Source organism: Python bivittatus, unplaced genomic scaffold (genome assembly GCF_059951505.1).
Source record: "Python bivittatus isolate LINGU-HERP-01145 unplaced genomic scaffold, Pbiv_v1 ctg000080_np1212, whole genome shotgun sequence".
Taxonomy (NCBI): Eukaryota; Metazoa; Chordata; class Lepidosauria; order Squamata; family Pythonidae; genus Python; species Python bivittatus.
The window spans coordinates 36,588,335-36,615,320 of record NW_028277035.1 but is presented as its reverse complement, the minus strand read 5'-3'; the positions used below and the strand labels follow the sequence as shown (position 1 = coordinate 36,615,320).

Below are 26,986 nucleotides of genomic sequence, written 5' to 3'. Positions count from 1 at the left end.
GGCATGGAGAACAGTTTTATTAATATATTTAAAAGACCTCCACCTTTCATTTCTCATATGAAATGTATGCATTGATATACTGTATACAGCTGGGAGGAAGCATGGGAGAAGGGAAATCTTATCGAACTAGTCATCTCATCATTAAACATGGAATAGCTCTACATCCAGGCTGATATTACAATACTGAAGCCTTGTTCTTGATTTATACAAAGGCTCCCCTTTAATTCGTTTAGAACTATCACTCCTATGATTTCTAGAGCAACAGTCCAGACATTTTTCGTTTTGGGTTCTAATCCTAAGCACATTTACAGAAAAATTGTAAGTATCCTCGCTCAGAAATAAAACTCACAGTACTCATTTTCCCCCCAGTAAGTGTCACAGTCTTTGAAAACTCAGTACAAATTACATAAACACCTTTAATGCTGTTTCTTGTGGGACAAGCAGCATTGTGCAAAGTACAGTACAGTAAAAGAGTAACTATAGACAGGAGTTAGGAGAAAAGGAACTCTAATGAAATCTCATTTACAGCAACCCCATTTACTATACCTTTCTTTCCATTCTTGCTTTCACCACAACCATAGACCAATTCAGGCATTGCCTTTTGTTCTTTAAACTTCTCACTTCTTTCTCTTGGAAAATCTCATCAACTCCATCCAACCATGACTTTCTCAATCTTCACGTTCCTTTCAGTTTATTCACTCTTTTATTTATTTGTTTTGTGATTTGATCCTCATTCATTCTCTCTACATGGCCAAACCATCTCAATGTTTTTTCTTTCATACTGGTCATTCACTTTTATGTTCAGTTTATTTTCATCCATTCATTCACCATCCATTCATTCTTGCCTTCACTGTTTAAGAACCCCATTCCCACTGCTGCATTCACATTATGTTTATGTTTAGCTTGAGATATGAAAGTCTCACTTCCAAATAATAAGGTGAGTGGAAGCACACTCTTATACAACAACAGACCACATGCCACTTATTACCTCTCTACCAGCAGGTGTACAGGTTAATGTTTTCCCATCCATTCTCCCATCTTTAGCAGAGTTTCTTCCAACAGAGACAAATTAATCTTCTTACTCTGGTTTTTTTTTTTTTTTTGCCATGTTTTTAATTGTTCCCTGTTAAACACAACTAACTTGCTCTTCAATACATTAATTTTCATATCAGTTACTTGTTGCATCATACAGACTATATAATATTCACTGCAAATAATTTGAGTTCTCAGCCAGTAGCACAGCATTTTCTGCTCATGAAAGTACATACACATTAAAGCTTCCAACCAATACATCTCCAGCTTTACCACAAGATTTTTCTTCTGCATACCTGTATATCCATAAATATATTAAACATCACAAGCATTCCTTATAAATTTATCCATAAATATATTAAACAATGTTGAACTATGTGCTGAATGTTCAGTTTTTCCCCACACAAGCTTTTGATTGATTGACTGATTATGTGCCATCAAGTTGATCTTAGTGTCCACATAGATGGATTTTCTCCATGATGACCTGTTCCCTAACCTAGTCTTTCAGGACTTCTGACAGTGCACTCATTGCCACTGTATCTGTATCTACATTACTGCTGGTTGTCCTCTTCTCTTTCCTTCCACCTTTCGCAGTATTAGAGCCTTTTCTAAAGGGCAGAGTCTTCACATAATGTGCATGAAGAAGGATGATTTGAGCCTGGTCATTTGTGCCTTGAGTGAGAATTCTGGACTGATTTGTTCAATGATCCATTTGTTTGTTTTCTTGGCTGTCCATGGTACTCTCAGGAGTTTTCTTCAATACTAAAGACAAAAGTGTCAATATTCTTCCCATCCTGTTTTTCAAAGTCCAATTTTTACTTCCATAGAGTGTCACAGGGGATACCATTGCTTGCATGATTCTGTTCTTTGCAGTTATACACACATCACAGCATCTGAATATCTTTCCCAAGACCTGCATGTCTGCTCTACCAAGTGCCAGTCTGCCTCATATTTTTTGACTGCTTGTACCTTTACTATTGATGGTTGATTCTAAAAGACATTTTCAGCTATTAGAGTAGTGTCAACAGCATAGTGCAGGTTTTTGATGTTGCTTCCTCCACTTTTAAAACTGCACTCATCCTCTTCTAATCCAGCTTCCCTAAATATATATTCAGCATATAGGTTGAATAAATAAGGGAAAAGTATACAGCCTTGTCTCACTCCTTTGCCAACCTAGAGCCAATCTGTTGCACCATGTTCTGTCCATACTGTGGCTTCCTGACCTTTACATAGGTTTCCCATGAGGATAATGAGATATTCTGGGATTCCATTTTTCTAAGCACATTCCACAGCTTGATGTGGAACATATAGCTTTTCTATAAGCAATGAAGCACATACTGACCTCTTTTTGGTATTCTTTGGATTTCTCAATTATCGAGCATGCATCAGAAATAATGTCTTATGATCCTCAGCCTTTTCTAAAGACAGCTTGAAAATCTGGCATTGGATGGTCACAAGCATGATTTTGCTAGCATGTGAAATTAAAGATTTTGCACAATAATTTGCACACTCTGTTAAATCTTCCTTTATGGATTGGTTCTGTCTCCCCTGTTTTTAACATCTATGTGAAGCCACTGGGAGAGATAATCAAATACAGTAGTTTGGGGTATAGTATCATCAGTATGCTGATGATACCCAACTGTACATCGCTACCCAGGCTTTGAAAGAGATGCTGTCAATGTCCTTTCCCAATGCGTGGAGAAGGTCAGGTTCTGGATGGGAGCCAACAGGCTGAAGTTGTACCCTAGTAAGTTTGAGTTGCTGTGGATATATTGAGATTCTTTGTCACCACAAATTCCGGGGGTGGCATGGCGAACTGAAGACATCTCCATGAAAGTGGAGCCGACGATTGTGGCAAAGACTGAAGAACTGGTCAGTAGACCGGTTCTTTGGAATCTCTCTGGACAAGGAGAGGACAGGAGATCACCCACATGTGCTCTGGATGGCTGCTCCTCATGAGGAGACCACAGTACAGTGGTCTTCTGCAGGTTTGAGCACCAGGAGATGAAGGGATTAGACAACTTGCTCGCAACCGCAGCAGAGCTTTTTAAAGGGCATTAAGTTCACAAGACTCACTTTCTAATCACTTTTGGAAATTGTCTATTAATCATCTTAAAGCTATTAGAGACCTTTGGAATAACAAGACTGAAAAGTCACCAGGTGAGTTTAGCTTCAACTCTGAACAAAGGAAAAATTAATTATAAGCTTATGAACTTAAAGAATTTGAAATAAGCAGCAAAAAGTTAAATAAGATTTTAATCTAAGAAAGTTATAAAGAAATTAAGGATCCAGTTAAATTTGGAATATTGACTTTCACTATAAGATTTTGGAATTAGCTATAAAAAATAAGTAGCTTCTCAAGGGAACCAGATTTATTTTGGCTTTCTTAGGTTATTGTACAGGTATTCAACATTACAACAGTGCTGAACAAATGGTAGTTACAACTAGTCCTCAGAATTCCAGCCATTCCAGCACCCCTGTGATCATGTGATCACGATCTGGGTGCTTGCCAACCAGTTCGCACTTACAACTGGTTGCAATGCCCTGTGATCACATGATCGCCATTTGCAACCTTCCCTGCCAGCTTCCCCAGAAAGTCAGTGGGGAAGCCAGCACAGAAGGTCACAAATCACTGGGGTAAGTGTCCCCCACCCGTGCACCCTCCCTGACCTATGCCATGTCTCTCATGCACCCGCTCGCACCCTGATGCACCCTCCCTGACCCACGCTGAAACTCTTGCATACCCCCTCACATCTTGGTGCACCCTCCCCAACCCGTGCCTTTCATGCACCTCCTTACCCCCTTGTGCACCCTCCCCAACCTGCAATGCACCTGTTGTGCACCTCCTCATACCCTTGCACACCTTCCCTGACCTGTGCTGCACCTCTTGCGCACCTCCTCGCACCCTTTTACACAGTCCCTGACCCACACTATACCTCTCATGCACACCCTCACACCCTTGCACACCTGCCCAACCTGGACCACTGCTCTTGCATACCCCTGCACACCCTCCCTGACCCTCGCTGTGCCTCCCTCACACCCTCACACAGCTTCCCTGACCCTTTTCCTTTTTTCTTGCACTTTTTATTCTTTATTTCTATTCTCTTTTCTTTCTTTAAGTTTAGTTTGTATTGTTGTATTTTTTTACTATTGTAATTAAAATCCTTGATAAAAATTATATATGCAGAGATTCTTTGTCAGAGTTCTTCCTTGTTGGACAATCACTACCTGTCAGGGCACAGATTTGTGACTTAGGGGCTCTTTTGGACTCATGGCTCCTGCTGGATCAGCAGTTGGAAGCTGTGGCCAGAAGGACCTACATCCTGCTTCAGCTGCTGCATGAGTTGGGACCCTACCTGAGACAGGAGGACTTACCTACTCTAACTCATGCCCTTATCACCCACCGATTGGGCTTCCATAACACCCTCCACTTGGGGTTCCCCTTAAAAACTCAGAAAGTACAATTAGTCCAAAATGCAGTGGCCCATGTACGTTCCAGCTCCCATCACTGAGGGCATACAAGAGAAGTTTTGCAGACCTTGCATTGGCTGCTAATTGGTTCCAGGTACAATTTAAATTGCTGGTTTAAACCTTTATGGGTTGGCACCTGGATATCTGCAGAACCACTGACTCCTACCAGTACCAGCCCGACCAATTCAATCAAACAAAGAGAAACTGGTACTGATCCCACATTTTCAGGAGCTCCAGGGGCCTGAGGTGAGGAGAAGCTGTTTTTCCATGACAGCACCAACAGCCTCCCATCTGAGATCAGGCCAGTCCCCTCTTGGCTAACATTTCTTCATGTTCTATTTTTATCGCTTACATTTTTGTGTGGGTGCGGTTGTTTAATTGTTTTATAGTTATACTGATGTTTTATTTGGCTTTATACTTTATGTAAGCTGCCAAGAATCTCTGGACTGCAGTGGGTAATAAGCAAATGAACAAACAAATAAGTACCCCTATGCTACTGCTAACTGTTGAAGGGTGAAAATTAAGTGTTTTAGCCGCCATCCCATAGAAAAGTGGAGGCCATTCTGACTTAAGCAGGGCAGAGTATTCCATAATGAGGAAGCTGTTACTGAAAAAGCCATCTTATGAGCTTTTGACCTCAGGGGCTGGGAACTTACAGTGCCCTCTCCCAAATAGGCTGTGTGAGGCAGGCAGATTCCCCCTGCAGTAGATGGTCCAAAGGAAATGAGGGTTTAAGACTTAGAGTGCATTATAGACAACAATCAGCACCTTGAATTGGGCCTGGATAGGTGTGATTTTATCGAACCAATTAGCATAGGCAGCCAGTAAATGTGCAGCTACATTCTGTAATCAGCTGTAGCTTCTGGATCATCTTCACTGTTAGCCTCATGTAGAACAAATTGCAATAATCTAAGTTAATATCATTCATTTCAATTTTATTCTGACATATCACTATCATTCCCGTACAAGCCTTTACAGTATTTCTTTCAATGTTCCCTCACTTCAGTTTTACACCAAAGCATTTCATCGCTTTTATTCTGAATTCCATTCACTTAGCTCTTTCCTAAATGACTTTTATTCATCAAAATAACTGCATTTTCTTTGCCTATTAATCTTAAATAATTTCTTGCCTCTCATTTGCAGCTATCTTTTTTCTGTCTTAACACATTATACAGTATCTTTCAACCTCGTGTTTTTGCAGGAATCATTCTTTCTATACATTGCTTCTCATCCACAGCCTCTTCCTATTCATCATTTTTTGAGTTTTGGCATTATTTTTGCTCATGGTCCTTCCTACTAAAAATAAATATACTACTCTTCACATTTCTCAGAAAGAGAGATTCATATTCTTAGAGATGTAAAGGTGTATATATAACCCTTTTGCATCTCAGTCACTTAGAAATGGGGGACCTTTTTTACTTTGTATTTTTGAAATTGTTTTCTTCTCTTTCTCCTCTTAAAGCCAGAGAACCTCTTGCTGGCATCCAAACTGAAGGGAGCCGCTGTTAAACTGGCTGACTTTGGTCTTGCCATTGAAGTGGAAGGAGAGCAGCAGGCTTGGTTTGGTGAGTAGAAAGAAATTGGGCTTGTGGATGTTCCATTTTTGTTTCGGGCAATTGGCATAGTAACTGCTCATCTCAGTAAAATGGAGCAATGCATTAATTCTGCACCTCTGTAAATTAGTATTTTTCTACAACTGGCACCCTCTGAAAGTGATAGATTAATACTTTCTTCTGGTTCTCCAAAAAAGATAAAGGGACCTGTCCAGTTAGGGCACTAGTTGTAGAAATGTTAAACTTACCTGCATGATTCTAATTTTTCTGTAAATTAAGAATGGCTTTTACTTCAAAATTAAACTGAAGCAAAGGATGTTTTAATCTCCCATTTTGTTTAGGCATTTTGATTGATTATGTGCCATCAAGTCATTATCAGCTCCTAGCAACCACATAGATTTTTCTCCATGTTTTCTCCATATTTTATGGCTGATAAAAAGGGATATGGTCTCATTTTCTAAGAGCTATTAGATTAAATCACTTCAAAAGTACATCCCATTTTTATCATTTACCATTTAGGATCTTGGAAACTGTACAGATTGTGCTGCTTTACTAAACATAATCATTTTTCTAGAATGTTTTTTAGTCTGTTATTCATAGATTTCAATCTCTTTAGAACTTGCTGCTTCATTTTTACATACTGATATATGTACACCCCATCTTCCTTGTGTTGGAATGAAATTATAGTTTTCTATTCTATTTTCTGTAAACTATTTTCTATTTATTTGTATTTTGCATAACTGTATGATCCTGTTTATCTTTAAGTTAGCTCTGATAATCTCCAGTGAGAAATAATATAGAAAATGTGTTTCTTAAAAAAAAAAAAAAGGGGGGGGGGTTGACATATAACCTAGTACAATTCCATGTTTATCAAATATATTATTAAGATCATATCAAACATATATAGACCTGCTACCTATAATAATACAAAAAGTGTACCTCAAGCAGATCTGAGTACATCAAAATGAGATAAACCATATAGTCAATACATTATAAGAGCATGTTCATAGAAATAAGATAATCGATTACAAATTCTTTAAATAAGGCAAAACTATGATGATATAATGACTGAATTAATCACATCTGAACCAAAGATATACCTAGAAAGAGCTAATGAGTTTCTACAGTGCCCTCTGTACTCTCATGCAATTCTATACAAGTTTGCTCATAAGTAAATCCCACTGAGTTCAGTGGAACTTATTCCCACAAGTCAGTGTGTATAGAAGTGCATGCAGCCTCCATGTACTAATGGCTTGGATCAGAAGTGGATAACATGGATGCATGACTGGTACATGTGAAAATTGATTTTTGTTGGCAGGCTTAACTATATATCTATGCACACACACACACACACACACACACACGTGTTGTATGTAGGACACTGCTTCTTATTTTTGTTCCACGGATATATTTTTAGAGAGATGGTAACAATATATACCCTGACCAGTAAGCCCTTAATGCCTTGCTCTTCTCCTAGGTTTTGGGCTAGAGTGGTTGGTGGGCGTCTAGTTTTGGTGGTGGTAGCATTCTTTTTCCAGATGTTTCTTTTGTGTTATTCTATTTTAATTGTTTCATGTTGCATGCTAGAGTCAGGATGAAGTCAGGTGGCCTATACTGTAAATTAAACTAACTAACTAAAGAGTAAGGAACCCTAACCTAGAAAACCTAACCCAGGAATAGCTGCATTTACTGGAGGAGGGGGTTAAAAAAAAAAAAAAAGGTAGTTGTGACCATGCAGTTGAAGCCCCAACCCTTTGTATGTGTGTACAATTCAACAATGCAACATTGATGCATGTAGAAAAGGTGTGGTGCTTTGACTGTGTAGTTGTGACTGCCATCTTGATTTTTTTTAGCCCCCACTTTGTAGAACAGTGCTGCCCAAAAAGCGAGTTTTAAAAAATATCTGGTCAGGTGTTTTTAAGGAGTTGAAAAATCCATTATTGAAAGTAAACTGGTGTCAACTGATGGCAGAGGGACTTAGTTGTCAATGGTTTTCCTATTTACAGTTACCAGAAAGATTCTAAGTAGACAAAAGAATTTATGGCATTGAATATTCTAAGACTGACTTTGAAACAGAGTTGTGTACAAATGATGAACATGTGATTGCTAAAGTGTATAAACTTTTATTGAAATCTGAAACAGAAGAAGAACAAGTGAAAGAATGTATGATAAAGTGGGCTAAAAATGTTGGTTATAATACACAGATGGAACAATGGGAAACTATGTGGTTGAAAGGATTGAAATTTACACTAAGTTATAAACTTAAAGAGGACTTTTATAAAATGATGTACCGTTTGGTATATGACACCAGAAAAATTATTGAGAATGTATAAAGATACTTCAAATCTATTTTGGAAATGTGGGTCAAGAAGGGTCATTTTATCATGTTTGGTGGACATGTAAACAAGCTAGAAGATTTTGGGTTCAAATGCATATACAGATTTATAGGATTTTAAAGAATAAAATACAACTGAAACCAGAACTTTTCCTCTTGGGACTGATGGATAAACAGTTGGAAAAAAGTCATGGAACTTTGTTTTTATATATGATAACCACAGGAAAATTATTATACATGCAAAGATGGAAAGATTTGGCAATACCTACAATGGAGGAATGATTGGTGAAGATGATAGAACTTGCTGAGATAGCCAAATTGACCTGTTTGATTAGAGAAAAGACAATATCCACATTTATTGCTGACTGGAAACCCCTTATGGACTTTTTGCGTAAAACAGAAAAAAATGAACTTCTGATCTATGGTTTTGATGATTAGATAGGATAGATTATAGAAAGAGAGTCACAATGTAGCTTCAGAGAAAGAGGTAAATCTACAATTGTACTTATAACTGTTGTAAAGAAAATTGGAAGCCACTTCTTTATATCTTTTTTCTTTCTTTCTATTTTTCTTCTACCTTCTTTTTCTTTTCTTTTTCTTTTTGCACTTTAGCTTTGTCTTTTATTTCTTCCTTTTTCCCTCCTTTCTCTATTTTAGACTGTATTAATTTTTATTTTTGTTTTTAAAACTTTCAATAACTTTATATTTTTTAAAAAAGAAAGTAAACTGGTGCAGGGCTGAAGCCAGTAAGGCAGGAATCAATAGCTCCCAGGCTGGGAAGAGCCATATCTCAGCCACCCAAGGCCACCAAGCAAACCACTATGAATCTTAATCAAAAAGCAGGGAGGAAAAAGCCAGGAGTTTCAACACTGGAGTATAGATGTATAAAGACTCTGAATTCTTTGCTTTGAGAAGGACAATCAGCTGCTGTGTTTAAGGCTTCATTCTGGCCAAGTCATGCCTAAGCATCTTCTCCCAACTCAAGCTAAGGGCTGAATGAAGGGTTAAGGGTCTGGAGAGCTATGATCATTTATGTCAGATGTATGAGAATTGCATATTGCTGAAATATATGCTGCATCTCAAGCTAACTACTTCAGTGGAGTTTCTGTTCTGAAAAAGTCAGCCACCCTAATTTAGATTATGTAAAGCACCCTGATTTAAGAGGTTTCTCGAAACTGATATGTTCACTTTGGTCATATTAGATCTCTCTCTTCCCCTACTGGTATTTGTTTAGCCATTTCTAAATATATTAATAATACTTCATATATTATTAAACCCAGCTACCACTCCAGATGTGTGTGTGGGTGTGTGTGTGTGTGTGCGTGCGCGTGTATAAATAAAAAAAAATCTGGAGTATTAGCTGGGGTTTAATTAACTCACAATAACTGCAAGCTGATTAGGTCATCCTAATGTCTGTTACTATTGTATCTTTGAGCTGTAGACACAGGCTGTTAAGGGAATACATTTATAATTTCCAAGCCATAAATACGTTTTGCAAATACACTAGCGCAGCACATGCTTCTGCAAGCAAAATAATCCCAAAAGGATCTTGAGTAACAAGGCTGGAAAAAAGATTATTGCTTTGAGACTTCAGAGAGCTGCAGTCGGTTTGATCTGACAATGCGTGCCTGGATGGGGCAGTGGTGGGATGAAAGGCACTTTCATTTGGCCATTGCTTCTACTTCATAATCCCTCAAAACTCATTGGAAGATGATTGGTGGTCCTCTTCAAGTCGATGAGACTTGCAGAGGTGAGAATCAAGGGCAAAATCACTGTTCTACTGCCAAAGGTCCTGCACCAACAAATATCCTCCCATACCAAAGGGGAAGAAAGAAAAGGAAGACAAGTCCAACCTGCCTGCTGTTTTGTTTGCTGGCGAACAGAATCTTGTCAATTTCATGCTGTACTAAGAGAGAGATGGGAAACTGTCAAGCCGGCATTCCCAGTACAGGTCTCATAGGGTGAACTCAAAACCAGGAGGAGGAGTTCCCTCCAGTGGAGAAATTGCTTGCAATCTCTGCTTTATGCAGAGGAGAGAACCTCTAGCAGAAGCAGTAAAATCAGATCCAAATAGAGTAGAAGTAAGAAGAATAGCTCCCATACTATGCATCATAATAGAACACGAGGCTCAGTAGATGACAATTATCACTGCTATTTCAGCTCTTAATATTTATCATGCAATAAGAAATCCCAAAACTGAGAACTGCTCGAAATGAAAAGTTGTTAATTCTCCTGGGAGCAATAGTGTAATTAGTTATATATTTTGACAATTACCAGGTTTTGCAGGCACTCCAGGTTACCTTTCTCCTGAAGTGCTCCGGAAGGATCCCTATGGCAAAGCTGTTGACCTTTGGGCATGTGGTGAGTGAGAGTATGTTTCAAAAAATGCTAAAAACAGTCACTTTGGGGAAAGACAAAGAGTCCCATGTGATCTACCATCAAATTTTGTCCATGATCATTCTTATCTTGTCCATAGGATTGGTTATTTCTGAAAATATTTAGTGGAATGCCTTCCCCATCTGGTGTTCTCTAAATGTGCTCAGAAGTCATTTTGGTTGGGGGATAAGCATTTGAAATTTGATAGATTTGGAGGGCATGAGTTTGGGAAGGCTATGGTCCATACCACTGTCAATCTGAGAGCTGTTTAACCTAAATAACAGGTTAGAGAGCAATATGTTCAATGAAATCCCATGAGAAGGGTATGGATTAATGAATAGAATATGAAAGTCATCATCATCTCCTGTAGTGGTTCTTCTGCTTTGACCACTGGAACAATTTTGTGTGTGAAAAGGCTGTGGAAACTTCTCCTATTGAGGAATAGCTACTCATATTGGGGAAACTTTTTTTTCTCTTTTTTCTACAAGAGGCACTTTTGACATACAGCTAATCCTACAATTTATAAGAAAATTTCCAGCCATGTTTTATTCAATTAAGGACAGCTAACCAAGTATGTATTATGTTAAATTGTTACGTAACCAGTAGGTTAGAAATCTTAAGATCCTATTTCTGTGGCAGTAAACAACTAATAATTAAGTGAATTTGGTTCAACTGCTTGGATGTTATATGCATTTATAACACTCCAGAGCAACCAGCATTATTAACAACATACAATGGAGATTAAAGGTTCCATTTTTTGAAGTTTGTTAATTTGAGAATTGGTCTTACTTGCCATTACCATAGCATCAAATAATCCCAAATACTTATTAACCTTCCTTGTTCCATGTATAGTAAGGACTGTCATACTTACTATACAATGGAAGAAGACTGACCACTTCTAACACTCAACTCCAAATTATGGCAGAGGTATGAGTAAACACTGGTGACCTGAATTAAAATCTGCAAATTAACTACCATAGCAAATATTATTCTTGCATAGGAACAGCTTCCTGGAGTTTCATTTTGGGTCTGGTATGAATATTGAATCATGAAATTTGAAAGGTAGAGAGTAAAACAGTTAATGTCATAGTAGGATGACTTGGCATGCTGTCACCTCCCAAGTACACCTAATTCTGAGGATCAAGACCCTAGCTGTTGTTGAAATTCCTTGAGACATTCTTTTAAGCAACACTTTGTTTACTTCCTCCTATTAAGTGAATTATTTTTTACAGGTAGTCCTTGGGTTACTCGCTCAGCAACCATTCAAAGTTATGACAGCACTCAACGAGTGGTACTTATGACTGACCCTCAAAGTTCCAGCCATTGCAGCAACCCTGCAGTCACATGATCGCAGTTTGGGACCTTGGCAACCAGCTGGCACTTACAATGGTTGCAGTGTCCCACGATCATACGATCACCATTTGCGACCTTCCCTGCCAGCTTCCCACAAGCAAAGTCAGTGGGGAAGCTGGAAGGGAAGGCTGCAAGTTGCTCCCTTAAGTTTCTCCCTGTCCTACTGCTTTTTCTCCCTGGGATCTCATACTCTGTAGTGTGCACCCGCCCACAGACCCCCCCCACCCCCACTCGAGTCCATCCCAAGCGTAATACATCCCTTGCTCAAAGCACACATATACAGTCCATCCCTTACCCGAGCAAGCACATGCATGCTTGCCTGGCCAGACTCCAGCCAGACCATATTCCCCCCACCCTGCCTGGCTGCACTCACATTGGGACGCAGCACCCACCTGCACACCTGCCTGCACTCCTCAACACCCACCCACCTTCAAGCCATGCCACACCACTCCCTTCATCCATCTGCACTCCACAGCACTCACCCACCTGCCCACCAACCTGCTTGTGAGCTGCCTAAGGAAAGGCTTGTCATGACCAGGATTTACAACTTCCTGCCAGCTTTCCCATTGAGTTTGCTTGTTGGAAGTCCTTGCTTAATGACCCACAATCCTTGCTTAATAATGGCAACCGGGACTGCCAGGATTGCCATAGCTAAGCAATGTGGTCAGGTGACATTGCACTTTATGACCACATCGCTTAGCATCAGAAATTCCAGTCCCAATTACTGTCGTTAAGCAAGGACTTCTGGTTAATTATAGGCAGTGCAGACCCTATCAGTCTAAGTATGAAGTTAGGAGTTTTTGCTCTCCAACATGCATCAGAATAGTTTGGTGTTATCTGTAAACTTCCCCAGCTGGCTGCTAACCCCTAAGTCAAAATCATGTATGGACAAGATAAAACACCCTGGTCCCAACACAGATCCTTGAAGGACTTCTTATTTCCCTTCATTGAATACCATGCACATGTATTCCTACGCTTTGTTTTCTCATTGTTAATAAAATACTAGGACACGTCTTATCCCATAAGAGATAAGTTTACTCAAGAACCTTTGATGAGGAATTTTGTCAAGGCTTTGTGAAAATTTAGGCATACAACATTGACAGGATCCCACCATCCATGGCCTGCTGGCCCTTTCAAAAGACTCTAAATGATTCATGAGCCAGCATTCACCTTTGCAGAATCCATGCTGATTTTCCTTCAGCGAGCCTTGTTCCTCCATGGACTTAGTTTGTTTTTTTGTTTGATTATAGCTTCTTCCAATTTGCCTGGAACAGGTTAAGCTGACTGGTCTGTAATTTTCTGGATCTCCCACAGATCCCTTTTAAAATTTTGGAGACTGTTATGAATGCTTCGCAAGGCCATTACGTCTTGCTTTCTCCAGCACAGGGTGACTAGCCCAGATTCCTAGGATTGGCTTATTGTAATACATCCTTGTCAAAATCAAACAATTTATTCCCACAGCCACATCTTCATAGCAGAGCAAAACAACTTAGTCTACGAGGGAATTCTCAGACTCATAATGTAGCTAGTAACCATTATGTAAACAAAATGTAACGGCAGACTGACCTACCTTCTCAGAAGTGATTGCCCTCCTTCCTGTTACACTGAAAGGAAACAAGGAAGGAAGCCAGAATCTAGTGGCTCTGAATTGCCTATAAATAGGTTCCACATCTGAAAGCAAATTTACTTGCCAGAAGTCTGGTGTTTTTACTGCAACCTTATTCCTAATAAATCTAATTAACCTCAGTGAACAGAGAACTGTTCCTTGGTATTTTTCTCCCGTTCTGATCGTTGCTAGGAGGAAAAGTCATCCTATTCATAATTTAACACCTTTTTGCAATGCTGTTCATAATAAAAATATTTATTTTGAGTGCTTTTATGCTACAGATTTTTTTTTTAAATCATGATTTGATGAAGAAATGGCATAGCACATATATAAGACTGGAAAAATGAAAAATTGAACAACATAATTTTTTTTTCTCTCTTCTATTGATATCCATCCTCTGTGAGGTACTTATTACAAAAATTTAAGGATCAGTGTCAGAAGATCATTGCTTTCAGAAGTTCAGCTCAGCTTTATCTCATAAAATAGGTCCTCCATGCTTAAAGCCTGAAGAACTTTAAGATGTCCTTTGAATTCTCCATTGCATGGGGTACTGGGAGAAAATACGATCATATAGAAAGTGACTCTCAAAGCTTTCTGGCTTTTTAGCCAATCACTAGGAGAAGTCCAGTCTCCTGAAGCCTGGGCTGTCTGGTAAACTTACTATTTATTTGTAGAAATATATCTAACTGTTCTTTCCACCAAGTAAATATATCTAACTGTTCTTTCCACCATCATTCAGCCAAATGGCAATGCTAAAGATACTTTTTCAAATTCATGTGGAATAGTGGGTCTTGTTTTCAGGCAAATTATGATACCGATGATTCAGATTGAATTGCAAAGAGCTCACACTTATGCCTAAATCCTTGACATTTCAGAGAAGAAGTAACTGTTTTATACAACGTTAGGATAATGTTGGCTGCACAGGAAGATACTTAGCTCTTTACTCATCTCATTTTTTGTCTTACTCACAGTGTAGGCCTACTCAATCTCCCGTGTCAATCAATTCCTTTCCACTAGCTTATGTAACAATGTCCCCTCTGAACACACAGGAGTTATTCTCTATATTCTGCTGGTTGGCTATCCTCCTTTCTGGGATGAGGATCAACACCGATTGTATCAGCAGATCAAAGCTGGAGCCTATGATGTAAGTGAGCCTTCCCTTCATATTCTTCCTCTCTCTCCCACCTTAATTTCTTTGAATAACTTGCTTTATCCACACCCCACCACATTGGAAATCAACCTAAATACCAATCTAATGTTGCAAGTAATATGTTGGACCAGGGGCGAGACCATATTCATATCTCCACTTGGATAATTAAGTCTGATGAACCATGGCTGTCAACTGCTGTTGAACTCCAGCTTCATTCATTTCTAGCCAATATGGTCAACAGAGAAAGATACTGAGAACTGTAATTCAGCAAGATTTGGAAACCATAGATTCCCATTTCTGGACTAATCTGTCTCTCCGACTATTTTATCCTATGGGCTTGTCATGAAGAAAATTTGAGTGAGGCTGAGCCTTCTATATTTATTTATTTAACATATTTCTATGTCACCACACTCAGAAAAGTCTCTCAGCAACTTACGTAGAACAAATAGGGATTTAAACATCTACAATAAGAATGAAACAACTACAAAGCAATAGAAAAAAAAAAGCCAATGCTCTTATTGTGTCAGTAGAAGGGAGTACATGAGATTGTAATAGAGACGGAGTTCCAACAAGGAGAGTTTGTAGACAATGGGGCATCTGCTGGCACAAAATCTCTCTGCATGATTTGGGGTGATGTTCCCTTCCTGTGGCAGCTCTGTATAAAACAGACCTGCTGACCCTGTGGGGAGTTTCCTTTCTTTTTGGGGGGGGATGTTTAGGTTGATAAAATGGGGAGAAGGGGACGAAAAAGATTGTCTATATATGTGTTTTCCATATACAAATATTGGACACAAAACCCCTTGATGAGTTTTCATACTATCCTTTGGCAAGTGAGGTCCTAAGGTGGGTAATAACGTAATTGACAATAGCAATAAAGAGGCAGCAATGGAAACAGATGGTAAAAGGTAAGGCCCACAATTAAAAGCAGCACTTAAAATGTTTACAGTTCAAATCTAAATATGCCCGGAAGTATAAGGGTGGGAAGGTGGGACAAAAGTAGTAGCAGTAGTAATGACTGTAGCAGCAGCAGTAGTAGCAACGGTAATGCCTGCACTCAGCACTCTGGGGAGAAAGTTTTATAAATGAAGATTATTGCTTGGTGATTCACTTGCTAACCTAAAGACATGAGCCTGGTCAGATAGGAACAGACAGTAGGTTCTACCACTTGCCCTCAGGATCCTTGCCCAATTTGTCTTGTTAACTTGTAGCAGGAATGTTATTAGGGACACTTGAGTTAACATCATAAATGCCTCTCTGAGGGCAGGTGGGTGGGGTGTATCTTTGTTTATAGGAGGCAATTATTAGACCTTCTCTGAGTAAACCTTCCCTGATTCTTCCCAGTATAGTCCCTGACCTACCATGGTTGGGTGATATAACTGTGAGAATAGTGGCTTTTCAACTGAAGGTACTTCTGGAGGAAACAAATTATCTTGGCTCATTTCAAACTGGCTTTGTGGTGGGCTTCAGACAGCCTTGGTCTGCCTGATGATGACTTTTATTTGGGGATCAACAGGTGGAGTGTGACTCTATCAAAACCCACTAAGATGTCAATGAGAACCAGTGGAGTTCTATGTGGATCTGTACTTATGTCTAGTCTGGAACATACTGCAAGGGCTTATCCAGACAGTCACCAGGAGTCAAAAACTGACTCAAAGGCATACACACACACACACACATACACACAACACATTATCTTCAAAGCCTTACATGACTTAGGTCCAGGTAATTGAGAGAAGATAGTTTTCTGTATGAACCTCCACATACAGAAGGATGTTTAAGGAGGTTTGCCTGCAATTTCTATGATCACTTTTGGCAATAATGTATGGTTGAACCTCAGCTCTTTGGGATGCATTCCCTGCAGAGTTGAGGGGCCTAACATCTGTCTTAGCTTTTAAAAAGGCCCTTACAACTCATCTTTTTGTACTGGCTTTTAATAGTTAATTGTAGTTATTTCCCCCTAGTCAGCAATATACCAAGTTAAAACACACATCCATAATGTGTACTTACATACCTGGGTTGCAAATCATTTTGTGCTTTTGGTACAAACAGTTACTGTCCCAGGGAAATACATCTTGTCTTAATTCTCATTCCCTGCAGAGAATTAAGTCTCTCATCTGTAATAGTGGTAGCAAAGCCCCCCTCTCCCCCCACCCTCCATAATTAAGCAAGAAAGATTAATCATCTCTAATCAAGGCTTCTGGTAACCATTGGAGGTAAAAGAGATGTAGGAAGCAGAATATCTGCGTTCATAAAACAGTAGTTTCCCACAAAAGCAATTTCATCTGCTAGGGTTCCATTCCAGGTTCTTCTCTTCCTCTTTCAAGAGCTGCATTCTTGCTCTCTCTCATGTGAATACGAATGTTAAAAAAAATTAAAGTTTTGATGAATAAATAATACCAAAAATATTAGCTCAATAATAAATATTTGCCAGTCAACATACTTCTCTGGCAAGTGTAGGATAGGAACTTCCATTTCACTGGCATTTACATATAGACCCTCTGGGCCTTGTAATAAGTCTGCTGTGAGGATGCTGCTCTTTCTGTGGTGCATGTTCAGTAACAAACTGGCACACCTATTGAAGAAGGGCAGTTTGGGGGTACACAGACTTTGGCAGAACATTCCTAGTATCTGGTTGGGCCTCGTGATCATTTGTGCTATAATTACTGCCTTTTATGGGATGTGCTTATCAAGAAATGCATCCAGGACAGCTCTACCTTTAGTGGTTGCCATGGGAAACCATTTGCATCCCACCTAAGGCCTGTAAAGTCAATTATATGCATGCTCATTAAGTACAGTAGTATTCGGCACAGCATAAAGCCCAGGTTTTCAGCAATTTCCTGAAAGAAGTTATTATTTTCATCAATTCCTCATTTCAGGTCTACTGTTTCATTTATAGTATACAAAAGATCATGGGCAAAACCACCAAACCATTTGAAAGATATGTTGAACTGTTATAAGAAGTTTTCTCTTCCTGCACTTGCAGTTTCCTTCTCCTGAGTGGGATACTGTTACTCCTGAAGCAAAGGACCTCATCAATAAAATGTTGACAATCAACCCATCCAAGCGTATCACAGCAGCAGAAGCTCTGAAGCATCCATGGATATCAGTAAGTGCAGCATATTTCTCTTACAAGCTGCTCAGATTCTGATAATAATCTCCAAATGACAATTCATTTAATTCAAGCCCCCCCCCCCCTTAGAACCCTTTGAAAGTTGCCATCTGGACTGCCCAGAGTCATTGGGAGTCGGGTGGGGTTCAAATCAGATAAATAAATAAATAAAATTGTAATGATTAAGATTATAGAAAGGAACATTTTAAGCACACAAGAAGTAATAATCATACTGAATGCAATTTTAATTTAATTAAAATTAATTTCTTAAACTAAATTTCAGTTTTGTCCTGACCCCATCCACATCTTTGTCCTGAATCTCCCCCCACCATTTTTTCTCAGAGTGCTGAAATAACAAGTATGGCGCTTGATCACAAAAGTTAACAACCTCCACATTTTACTGTTGGGAGGAAAAATTGCACTTATCTAGTAGAGAATATGCAAAGCTATGCAGACAATTATGTAAAGTACATGGGATCAGTCAAAATGATACCTCCAATGCCCCTTTTCTAAAAACAAAAGCTAATTGGGCCAAACTTTGAATCTTTTTGCAACATTAGTGGGGAACAGCATTCTTGAGGGCAACAAGTTATCTTAGGAGAGGCAGGGCAGGGTATATGAATGTCTTTCAATACATCATTACTGCTTTTATTCTACATCATCTGCTACTTGAGATGACTCCCTCATTCTGCTAGTTCTGAAAGTCTTATTTTTAGTTTTGGCATATTTTAACTTGCATTAGATTATACAAGATGCATGCCATAAGTATACTATGTATGCTTTTATGGGCAAAGCATTAGGAAGATTAATAGACAACTCTTTACTACAGAGGTGGCCAAATGCTTTTGGCCAGGAAACCTTCTAGTGGTATAGGATATCATTGGAAAGGAGGGGACCAAACAGTTTCATCCCATCCTTCAGAGGATTTTGTTCATCTTTGAGGGTGGGACTGCAAATGCTTCATTTCCCAAAGATCTTGTGCTCCCATTCCCACATTTATTTCTCCATTGTTACCTGTAAATCATGCAGCGGAAGGTTGAACTTTTTCCAGCCAAATGTTCATTCTCTTGGGGGCCTTCAGATGCTGCAAGTAGGATCCCAGCAGGCTACATGATCCTCTGGAGCCATGGATTGCCCATGTCTGTATTAATCTACGTGACTCTTACTGTGTCTGTTTTTAATGTGGGCCACTTCTTTTGCCAAAATGGTTTTCCAGCAATAGAACCAATTTAAGAGGAGAGTCTAGGACATCCCAACCTCAAAAATCAAGGTGATTGAGCCTAAACAAGGACGTTTCCTAAGGTACAATTGCTAGTTTCCGAAGACCATGGTCCCAATGTCTGAGTTTCCCAGTATGTGCTACTAAACTCATCTAGTTTATTTATTTGTTTATATGCTGTTCGATCCAACAAGGCTCAAAGCTGGTGTAGAAAGTAAGGAAGATTACCTTAATGGAAATATCTCAATAAAGTTTAGTTCTGGTCTTCTGTGGAGTTGATATCCTGGTTTATCTAATGGGGCTGACAACTGCTTAAAGTAGAAAAGGATACATTAAAATAAAGCCCATCAAAAACTAGGCAAAACAAAGCAATAGCCTCCCAAGGGCAAGCCACAACTCCCAGTCTTTTTCTGGAAAGCTATCCATATCACCAATAGATTTCAGTCTCTGCAGAAAAGCCAGGTTGTAATGGCTTTCAGATATAACAATAGTGTGTGTGGAGCTGAAGAACAGAAAGCAACCCAGGTTTCATAGACCATATTTACAATCAAACAAATAAACACAGCTTCTAATACAAGTCCAGGTTGCTAAAATAAAGGAGGGCTTTGTATTTATTTCCATTTCTAAGCATGCTTCCTTTATATCTTTTAGCACCGTTCCACTGTGGCTTCTTGCATGCACAGACAGGAGACTGTTGACTGCTTGAAGAAATTCAATGCCAGAAGAAAGCTAAAGGTAATTATATGATTTGGTGCTTCCCTTTCATTTGTTCCCCGTGTTCATGTTCTACATCTTTCAAGACTTGGGTCCAGGTTAGGCTTCTTGCAGGTCTCTATTTATCTTCTGCAGGAGATCCAGATGACATCACCTGTAACTGGTAATTTTTCTATATTTTCTCACCACTCATGCTCACCTTTTTTCCACAAAAAATCACTGAGGAGGAAAAGACAGAATACCTATATAGTGTCTTTTCATATGGCAGAAGTAGGAAGCATCTGCCTAGAAGCATTCTATGACTTTAGGCTGGGCTATTTTTCTGTTTGTATAACTAAATCTGTTTCTGTACATGGGATAGACCTGTTTCCAGTTCAGTTAGACAGTGCTAATGCCACAGTCATTAGTTGAGACAGAAAAATAATTCAGAGTTTCACTATGGATAATGGTCTTGGTTCCTTAAAAAGTTTATTCAAGTGATCTTGTACATCTGAATTTGAAAAGCGAATACTTGGTCATTTCTTCGCTGAGTGAAAAGTTTTCTAGAGTCACCAAGCCATTGTTTTGCTAAAATAATGAGGACAGGCTTTATATTACATCAACAATGCCTGGGTGTTGCTATTAAATTGCTTTGGATCACTAGTTGGGAAATGACCTTATTAGTCTGAGTCCTTTAATTAAAATCTTAGAAGTAACTATAATGGCCTCCTGAGAGACTTTTGAAAGGTAATATCCAGTGGAATTTTACTTCCAGATAAACTGCATATTTCAAGGATCTACATTTGCAATTTTTAGATCACTGTTCACTCAGGATCTGCTACTGCAAGTGGGGAAGGGTTCAATTAGGAGACTTGGCAGCAATATCATCATCATCATCATCTAGAGCCAATGTTTTCTTGGATTACCTCCATATATATTCTACTTCTTTTATCTATGAACCCTTGCAGATTTCTCACCTTTGAGCTGGAAACTAGCAAAATTACTAGCCAATAACAGATAGTGATCTGTGTTTGCTTTTTATCCAGAAATCTGTTAATTCTGCTACTGTAATTTCTCACTAGCTCATACAGTCGATTGAAATATTGAGAAATGCTCAACAGAGGAGAAGGGAAGGCAGAGAGTGAGCAGCAAAGACACAGCCATTTGACCTTTTTACCCTTTTGCCTTATGCTCCAAAATTATATTCTGATGGACCTTTGGAATCTATCCATAGCTAGAATAACACAGAGAAGTAAATGCTCATTATTCTCATGCTAATTCAGTGTCTTTATTCAGTGCAAGCATATCTTGCTTTTTTCTATACATGCTAAACCAATTCCTCAGTACTCTCCATACATACATGTGTGGAAAGTTTCCTTTTCCTATATATAAACAGGCAATGCTAACAGGAAGTGAGTTGATTTTAAAATCTTAGGCTATGGCAAAGCAGGTACCTATAATGAATTATTTTATTGACTTGCAGAGAATGGCTCTGGAGATGTTACTTCAGTAACATACTGAAGTCTTCCCCTCTATAAAATGGATGTGAAGAGACCGATCTGCTCTTTGACATCTATGGGACAATATGCTATGTGAGAGCTGTGTGTAGTAATAGTAATGGTAATTGTGGTAGATTTTATTTAGAGCTGCTAAATTGAAGTGGTGTAGAACTATATGCCACAGATGAGTCTGTCTCAGCATGTCCAAATGTTTTTGTTTTTAATGCTGCAAATGGAATGAGTTTGGGGCATTATAGTGCAATCTTGCACTATAGCACAACACTAAATAATGGGAGAATTGGTTGTTCATTAGAATTTTTTCTGATATATGTCCTGACACAGATTACTGATGCATCAGAAAAGTTTTAATCAGTTGAATGTCTCAAAGATAGATGGCATATTTGGGATTCCACTTGGGTAACTGTAGGAAATCCTCTTTAACACGAGAAGATATTCATTAGTTAGTCTGGTCCCATCAGAGCTCAAGAGTTACTTATTTAGTGGAGAATGGAGTTTCATTAACATTGGAAGAAAAGCTACTTAATCTCCATAAGGTGATTATAATAAACTCTGTGTCCACCATTCAGAAACTTGCATTAAAAATCCCTGAGCCAATATCCAATGACTTGATTTCTGCAAACTGTTTGCTGTTTCTATTAATATCTTCACTGAACTATATTCATCCTGCCCCTGAAACAGGGCCAAAGGCACATTCCCGTTGTAGCCCCAGCCAGCTCCATTTTCCACTGAATGTTTTTAAGAAAAAGGAGATTGGGAGGGTGGGGGGGGGGGGGAGGGATAGGCCTGATTCTGAATCCAACATTGTGTCCTGTTTCCCCTCTTTTTCTTTTTGTCTTTTCTGTGTTCCAGGGTGCAATCCTCACTACGATGCTAGCAACCCGTAATTTTTCTGGTAGGTAACCCAACTCTATTTAATTGCTACCTCCTCACTTATTGGCTACTAGCTTTGGACAGAAAATATGATTGGATGGTGTGTTAGACTTCCACAAGCATGTTTGGGCATTTTCATATGACTCCCAAATGACTTTTTTTGTATATATGTTGAAATGTTCATACAAGAAAGAAAAGAAGAAGAAAACCTTTAAATGTATGTTGTAGCCCACACTTGGTGGTGGTGAGCAGAGGAAAAAGCACTGAAGATCTTATGTTATACAGTATATTCGTAGACGATGATTTAAATGTACTACCAGTCTAGGAAATGCAGATCCGATCACCTATTTCCCTTACTATGTTTTCAAAAATGTCCCTAAATGTGCCAGTTTGAATGTGGAAAGTAAGAAAGAAATTCTTTGGCCTTAGAAGAATCCATTAGGAGATTTAATAGAGTCTGTGCATTCTGTAGCTCTGGAGGAGGTAGTACTGAAGATGTTGGCTTCTTAAAGTATTCCTTATAATTTTGTGAAAGAAAGATTATTTTATGCAGTCTAATATTCTTAAACAACACCAATAACTTTTCCTTCAATGACTCCCCCTCCCATACCCTTTCCTTCACTTAAAGCTGAAAATCCACTGTTTGGAGTAATTAATTATAGTTCAGGCTCCAATTCACAGAGCGTGATGCGCTTAAACTCCCTGAGATTAACAGCTGATCAACATAGCTTGAGGAACATCTACTAATCATTTCCATAGGACATAGCTGCATGCCACTGCCCACAGTATATCTCATCTTCCACCCACAGCTGAAGCAGACCAAGGATAGCTTAAGTGCTCCCCTCCGAGAGTAGTGTTTTCCCTCTTATCCCATCTCCAGATGCTGTTGGTAGGCAAAGTTGGGTACATTGATGCCATGGGACAGGTGGCCTAAAAGGACTTGTTCCATTGTGATTGATTTGATTTTACATAAATCTATGTAAAATAGCAAATAGCCATCCACTTGGCACATGACTCAGAGCAGTATACATCATCAATAAACAGCAATAAATCTATGTAAAATAACACAGAAAACAAATAATAAAAACAAAACCCCAAAACTTAAGGACATAAAGTGCTTGGAGAGATTCACCCAATGGGATCATGCCACCCCATGACCCAGGGTCTGGGAAAGAACTAAAGTTACTGCCTTTCAAAAGACAGTCAGAGCGGGGCCCACTGAATCTTGGGAGGGATGCTCTTTGGATGCTGTTCCAGAGGGTGGGAGTGGTAATAGAAGGCATATCCCACGGGTCCCATTGCCCGAGCGATAGGACTCAGAGCGTTCTGATCCTACCGGAGAGGCAGAAATCAATGGAGCATAAAACTTGTGGCTTCAGTTGGTTCTTCACTTTCCTGTGGAATTGCCACTTTCCATCCCATCCCTGATTGGTCCTCCACCCTCAGTTCTGTTCTGGCTGTGAGGGAGACTGAAATCCCAGCTTCCGCCACTTTGTTTGTTTCTTTTTTTAATGGGTTGATCACCTGTCCACTGGTTGACCTAGAGACCTGGACCTGGTCCTGGTACTGAAAATGACCAGCCTCTCCCTAGCTTAATACACGTAATTGGAAGTGTAATTGAAAATACTTGTCTCTTGTATTTCTCTAACCTGCTTGGCCCCACAGCTAACTCCTTCTCAGTGGCCACAAATCTCAGGAGCCTTGGCTCCATACTTCCTTTCCTCCTGTAATATTCTTAGGGTAGTTTACAGCTCCTACACCCATTTGCACAGCTAAGCCCCTTGCCCAAAACCCAACTGTTCACCAGCACTCATCCAGCAACAGCACAAATTTAGATGACCACTGGAGGGCAGCCAAGAGATGCAAAAACTAGTGTCATCTGTCATCTAGTGGTTGATAAATTGACCGGTTGATCCATACTTTCAAAGAATAAAAAATAAGTTCAATGGGTTGATGATGCAACAGGAAAGGGAAAAAAATGCAGCGCATGGCTTAACCAGAATATCGTCCATGTCAGTATTCAAACGGAGGGTAGTGCTGGGCAGGACTGGAATTTAGCCAAGGAAACCCAAATCACAGCTTTTATAATATTGTGCTGTAGGGGCAATAGCAGAGCTCTGACCCCTTCTGGGTTCATGGCAAGTACATGCTGTGGAGACAGAAAGACTTAGGGAAGGACCCCAGCATAAGAAGAAGCATAGTGAAGCGTCTGTGTGGATGTGGCCTAAGTCTGGTGTGCACAGGGACTCATATAGATACACCAGGGGGGAGATTAATTCAGGCACTATATTCTATCTTCTAGCATGTCATATTAATAAATAGATATTGACCATTTTCCCTGAATCGTTAAGTGAAGACAAAATACAAAAATACATTTTTTGCACTTTGTGGAAGTAAATCAACCAAATTCCCTTCCTCACACAACAGGGCATTCACACCACCACCACCACTGTTTATTAACAGATCACAGTAGATTTGCTTGAAAGAACTCAGATTAGACAATGGGAATTTCATTTTACACTATTCTAGAGAACATGTGAGAAATGTTGTGTAGAATGGTTATGTAATCAGAGGGGTTTTGCCCCAAAATACACAATCCTGTGAGATGGAGCTTTTTAGGGGATAATCAAAAAGTCTTTCTAGAATATAGGAAGTCAGATGAAACCACTTCCTTCCTGCATAAGAATTGCTTAGAAGTTAGTTTTAAAAATCGTTATTCAGGAAAATAAGGCAGTTTTATGGGATTTTCCAAAGGAATCTTGGAATTTATGGGAATATTCTAAAAACAGCTTCCATTTGCTGAAGTTTAACATGAAGTTTAACATGAGTTAATGAGTTAACATTAAGTTTAACATGAAGACAAATGAGGACATTGATTGACACTGTATTTGGAAAGTGATAAAATGATGGCTTTAAAAGAGGATTAGTGAAATTTATGAAGGATTATAGTTATGCGGGGTACCCAGGACATAGGTTCAGAGCCACTGAACAATTTATTGTCCTTAAGCCTTACTTCTAGGCTTCTCAGAGCCATCTTAGTTACTGTGGGAAGTAAGATGCTGACCAGACAGACATTTGCTCTGTTCCAACAAGTCTCTCTTACATTTTTAGAACTTGATTGACTGGGACAGATAGCCTTTTTGGAGGGAACAATTGTTATAAACAGACATTGTGATATTAAGACTATTTCATGGGGAGGGTGGAGGTTCCCAAACAGATTTTCTGCTTAGGAAATTATGTACAGTCTTCATTCTCATCTACAGTATAAGCGTCACTGTGGGAACTGTTGGATACAAAATCATAATTGTTTGTTGCTTTCCATGTGTGCTCACGTAATGTAGTATACATAGGTGATATTTACATGTGACAACTTGTATGCGGGCTTGTTAAACCTTAGCAATTAAGAATCTCAGCAAGTGGAAAATGCATTGTAGAATTTTTAAAAATCCCAAAGGGCAGGAAAATATAAGACACTTAGAAGATTGTGTAATTGATGTGTATTTAATGGAATAAAAGAATTTAAAGAAATCATGAGAAAAACATTATAAAAATTCAGGAAATAAAGGAGGATATAGATCTTAACAATCTAAGGAATCTGTGTTTTTTTTTAAAAAACTGGGGCTGTAGAAGTAAAGGAGGGTTAATCAGCTGAGAATTCTGGAATCCAAAAAATCCAAAACTTTACAGTATTAACTTTCCACCCTGCATGAACCAAATACAGTAATCCAGGCAATATTCTCACCAGACAAGTTATTATCTGGTGGTCTTCTGTTCAGAAGCAGTATTCCAGCCAATTGAGCTTCTGATAGATAGATAGATAGATAGATAGATAGATAGATAGATAGACAGATAGATAGATAGATAGATAGATAGATAGATAAACAGAATGTGTGCAGTATTTAAATTTAATTTAGGTGTGCGGTATTCAAAATCTATTTGCAGGCAAAAGCAAAATGAGGGAGAAATTAGGATGGACTGCAATTCCAGGATAGAAGCTGGGTCTGCAATGGCAATGGGAAAGGGATAGAAAAGAAGGTGCCCGTGTTTTTTCATTGTTGAAATGTGGGCTGCAGCTGTCAGGATGTCATAACTGTAGCACGTGATCTCACCAGCATGGGGGACTAAAATTAGCAAGAGACGCTGAGAGTGAGAAAAGCAGGCAGGCAAGAGCACACTTATCTCCTGTTGAACCATTCGTGAACTGATCTAAGAAAAAAATGAGACTAGCAAACTTAGAAAGGACTGGAGTGGTTTCATAGGGCAGGATTAAATTCTTATGGCCATGTGGTTGGAAGGTCTTTAGTCCTTTCAGGAACGAATACACAAACCTGACAGAGAATGCGCCTTCGGTTTCCCACCATTGCTGGGCTCCGTTTTGACTTCTTCAAAGACTTGGGAATACATGACTATAAGTGGCTGTGGCTTGTATTGTTCAATTGGAAGGAACATAGTAATCCAGCTTGTGAACTTCATAGATTTCTGAGAGAGACTTCCTTCAGGCTGCTGGATTGTTATCAGAGAAGGCTGCAGCACTGATTGTGTGGTTTTCAATTCCATTGTCTCCTGCTCTTAGTCAGTTCTCCTCATGTTGCTGGTTCTCACTCTGCTGACTCTGGTGTCGTGCTTGTGCCTCTTGACATGGTACTTTTTCTCCACAGGAGGGAAAAGCGGTGGCAACAAGAAGAATGATGGTGTGAAG

General features: G+C 39.2%; 1 protein-coding gene across 2 annotated transcripts in view; it reads left to right on the top strand.

The window, feature by feature from the left end:
* Nucleotides 1–26,986, top strand: part of CAMK2A (calcium/calmodulin dependent protein kinase II alpha) — a 135,543-nt gene that overhangs the window by 90,043 nt on the left and 18,514 nt on the right. For both annotated transcript variants that reach the window (XM_088133853.1, XM_088133852.1), the window contains exons 7-13: nt 5,966–6,068; nt 10,669–10,752; nt 14,776–14,870; nt 17,860–17,982; nt 19,856–19,939; nt 22,267–22,309; nt 26,946–26,986. In XM_088133853.1, the coding sequence (XP_087989979.1) occupies nt 5,966–6,068; nt 10,669–10,752; nt 14,776–14,870; nt 17,860–17,982; nt 19,856–19,939; nt 22,267–22,309; nt 26,946–26,986 (573 nt within the window). The remainder of the gene's footprint in view (nt 1–5,965; nt 6,069–10,668; nt 10,753–14,775; nt 14,871–17,859; nt 17,983–19,855; nt 19,940–22,266; nt 22,310–26,945) is intronic.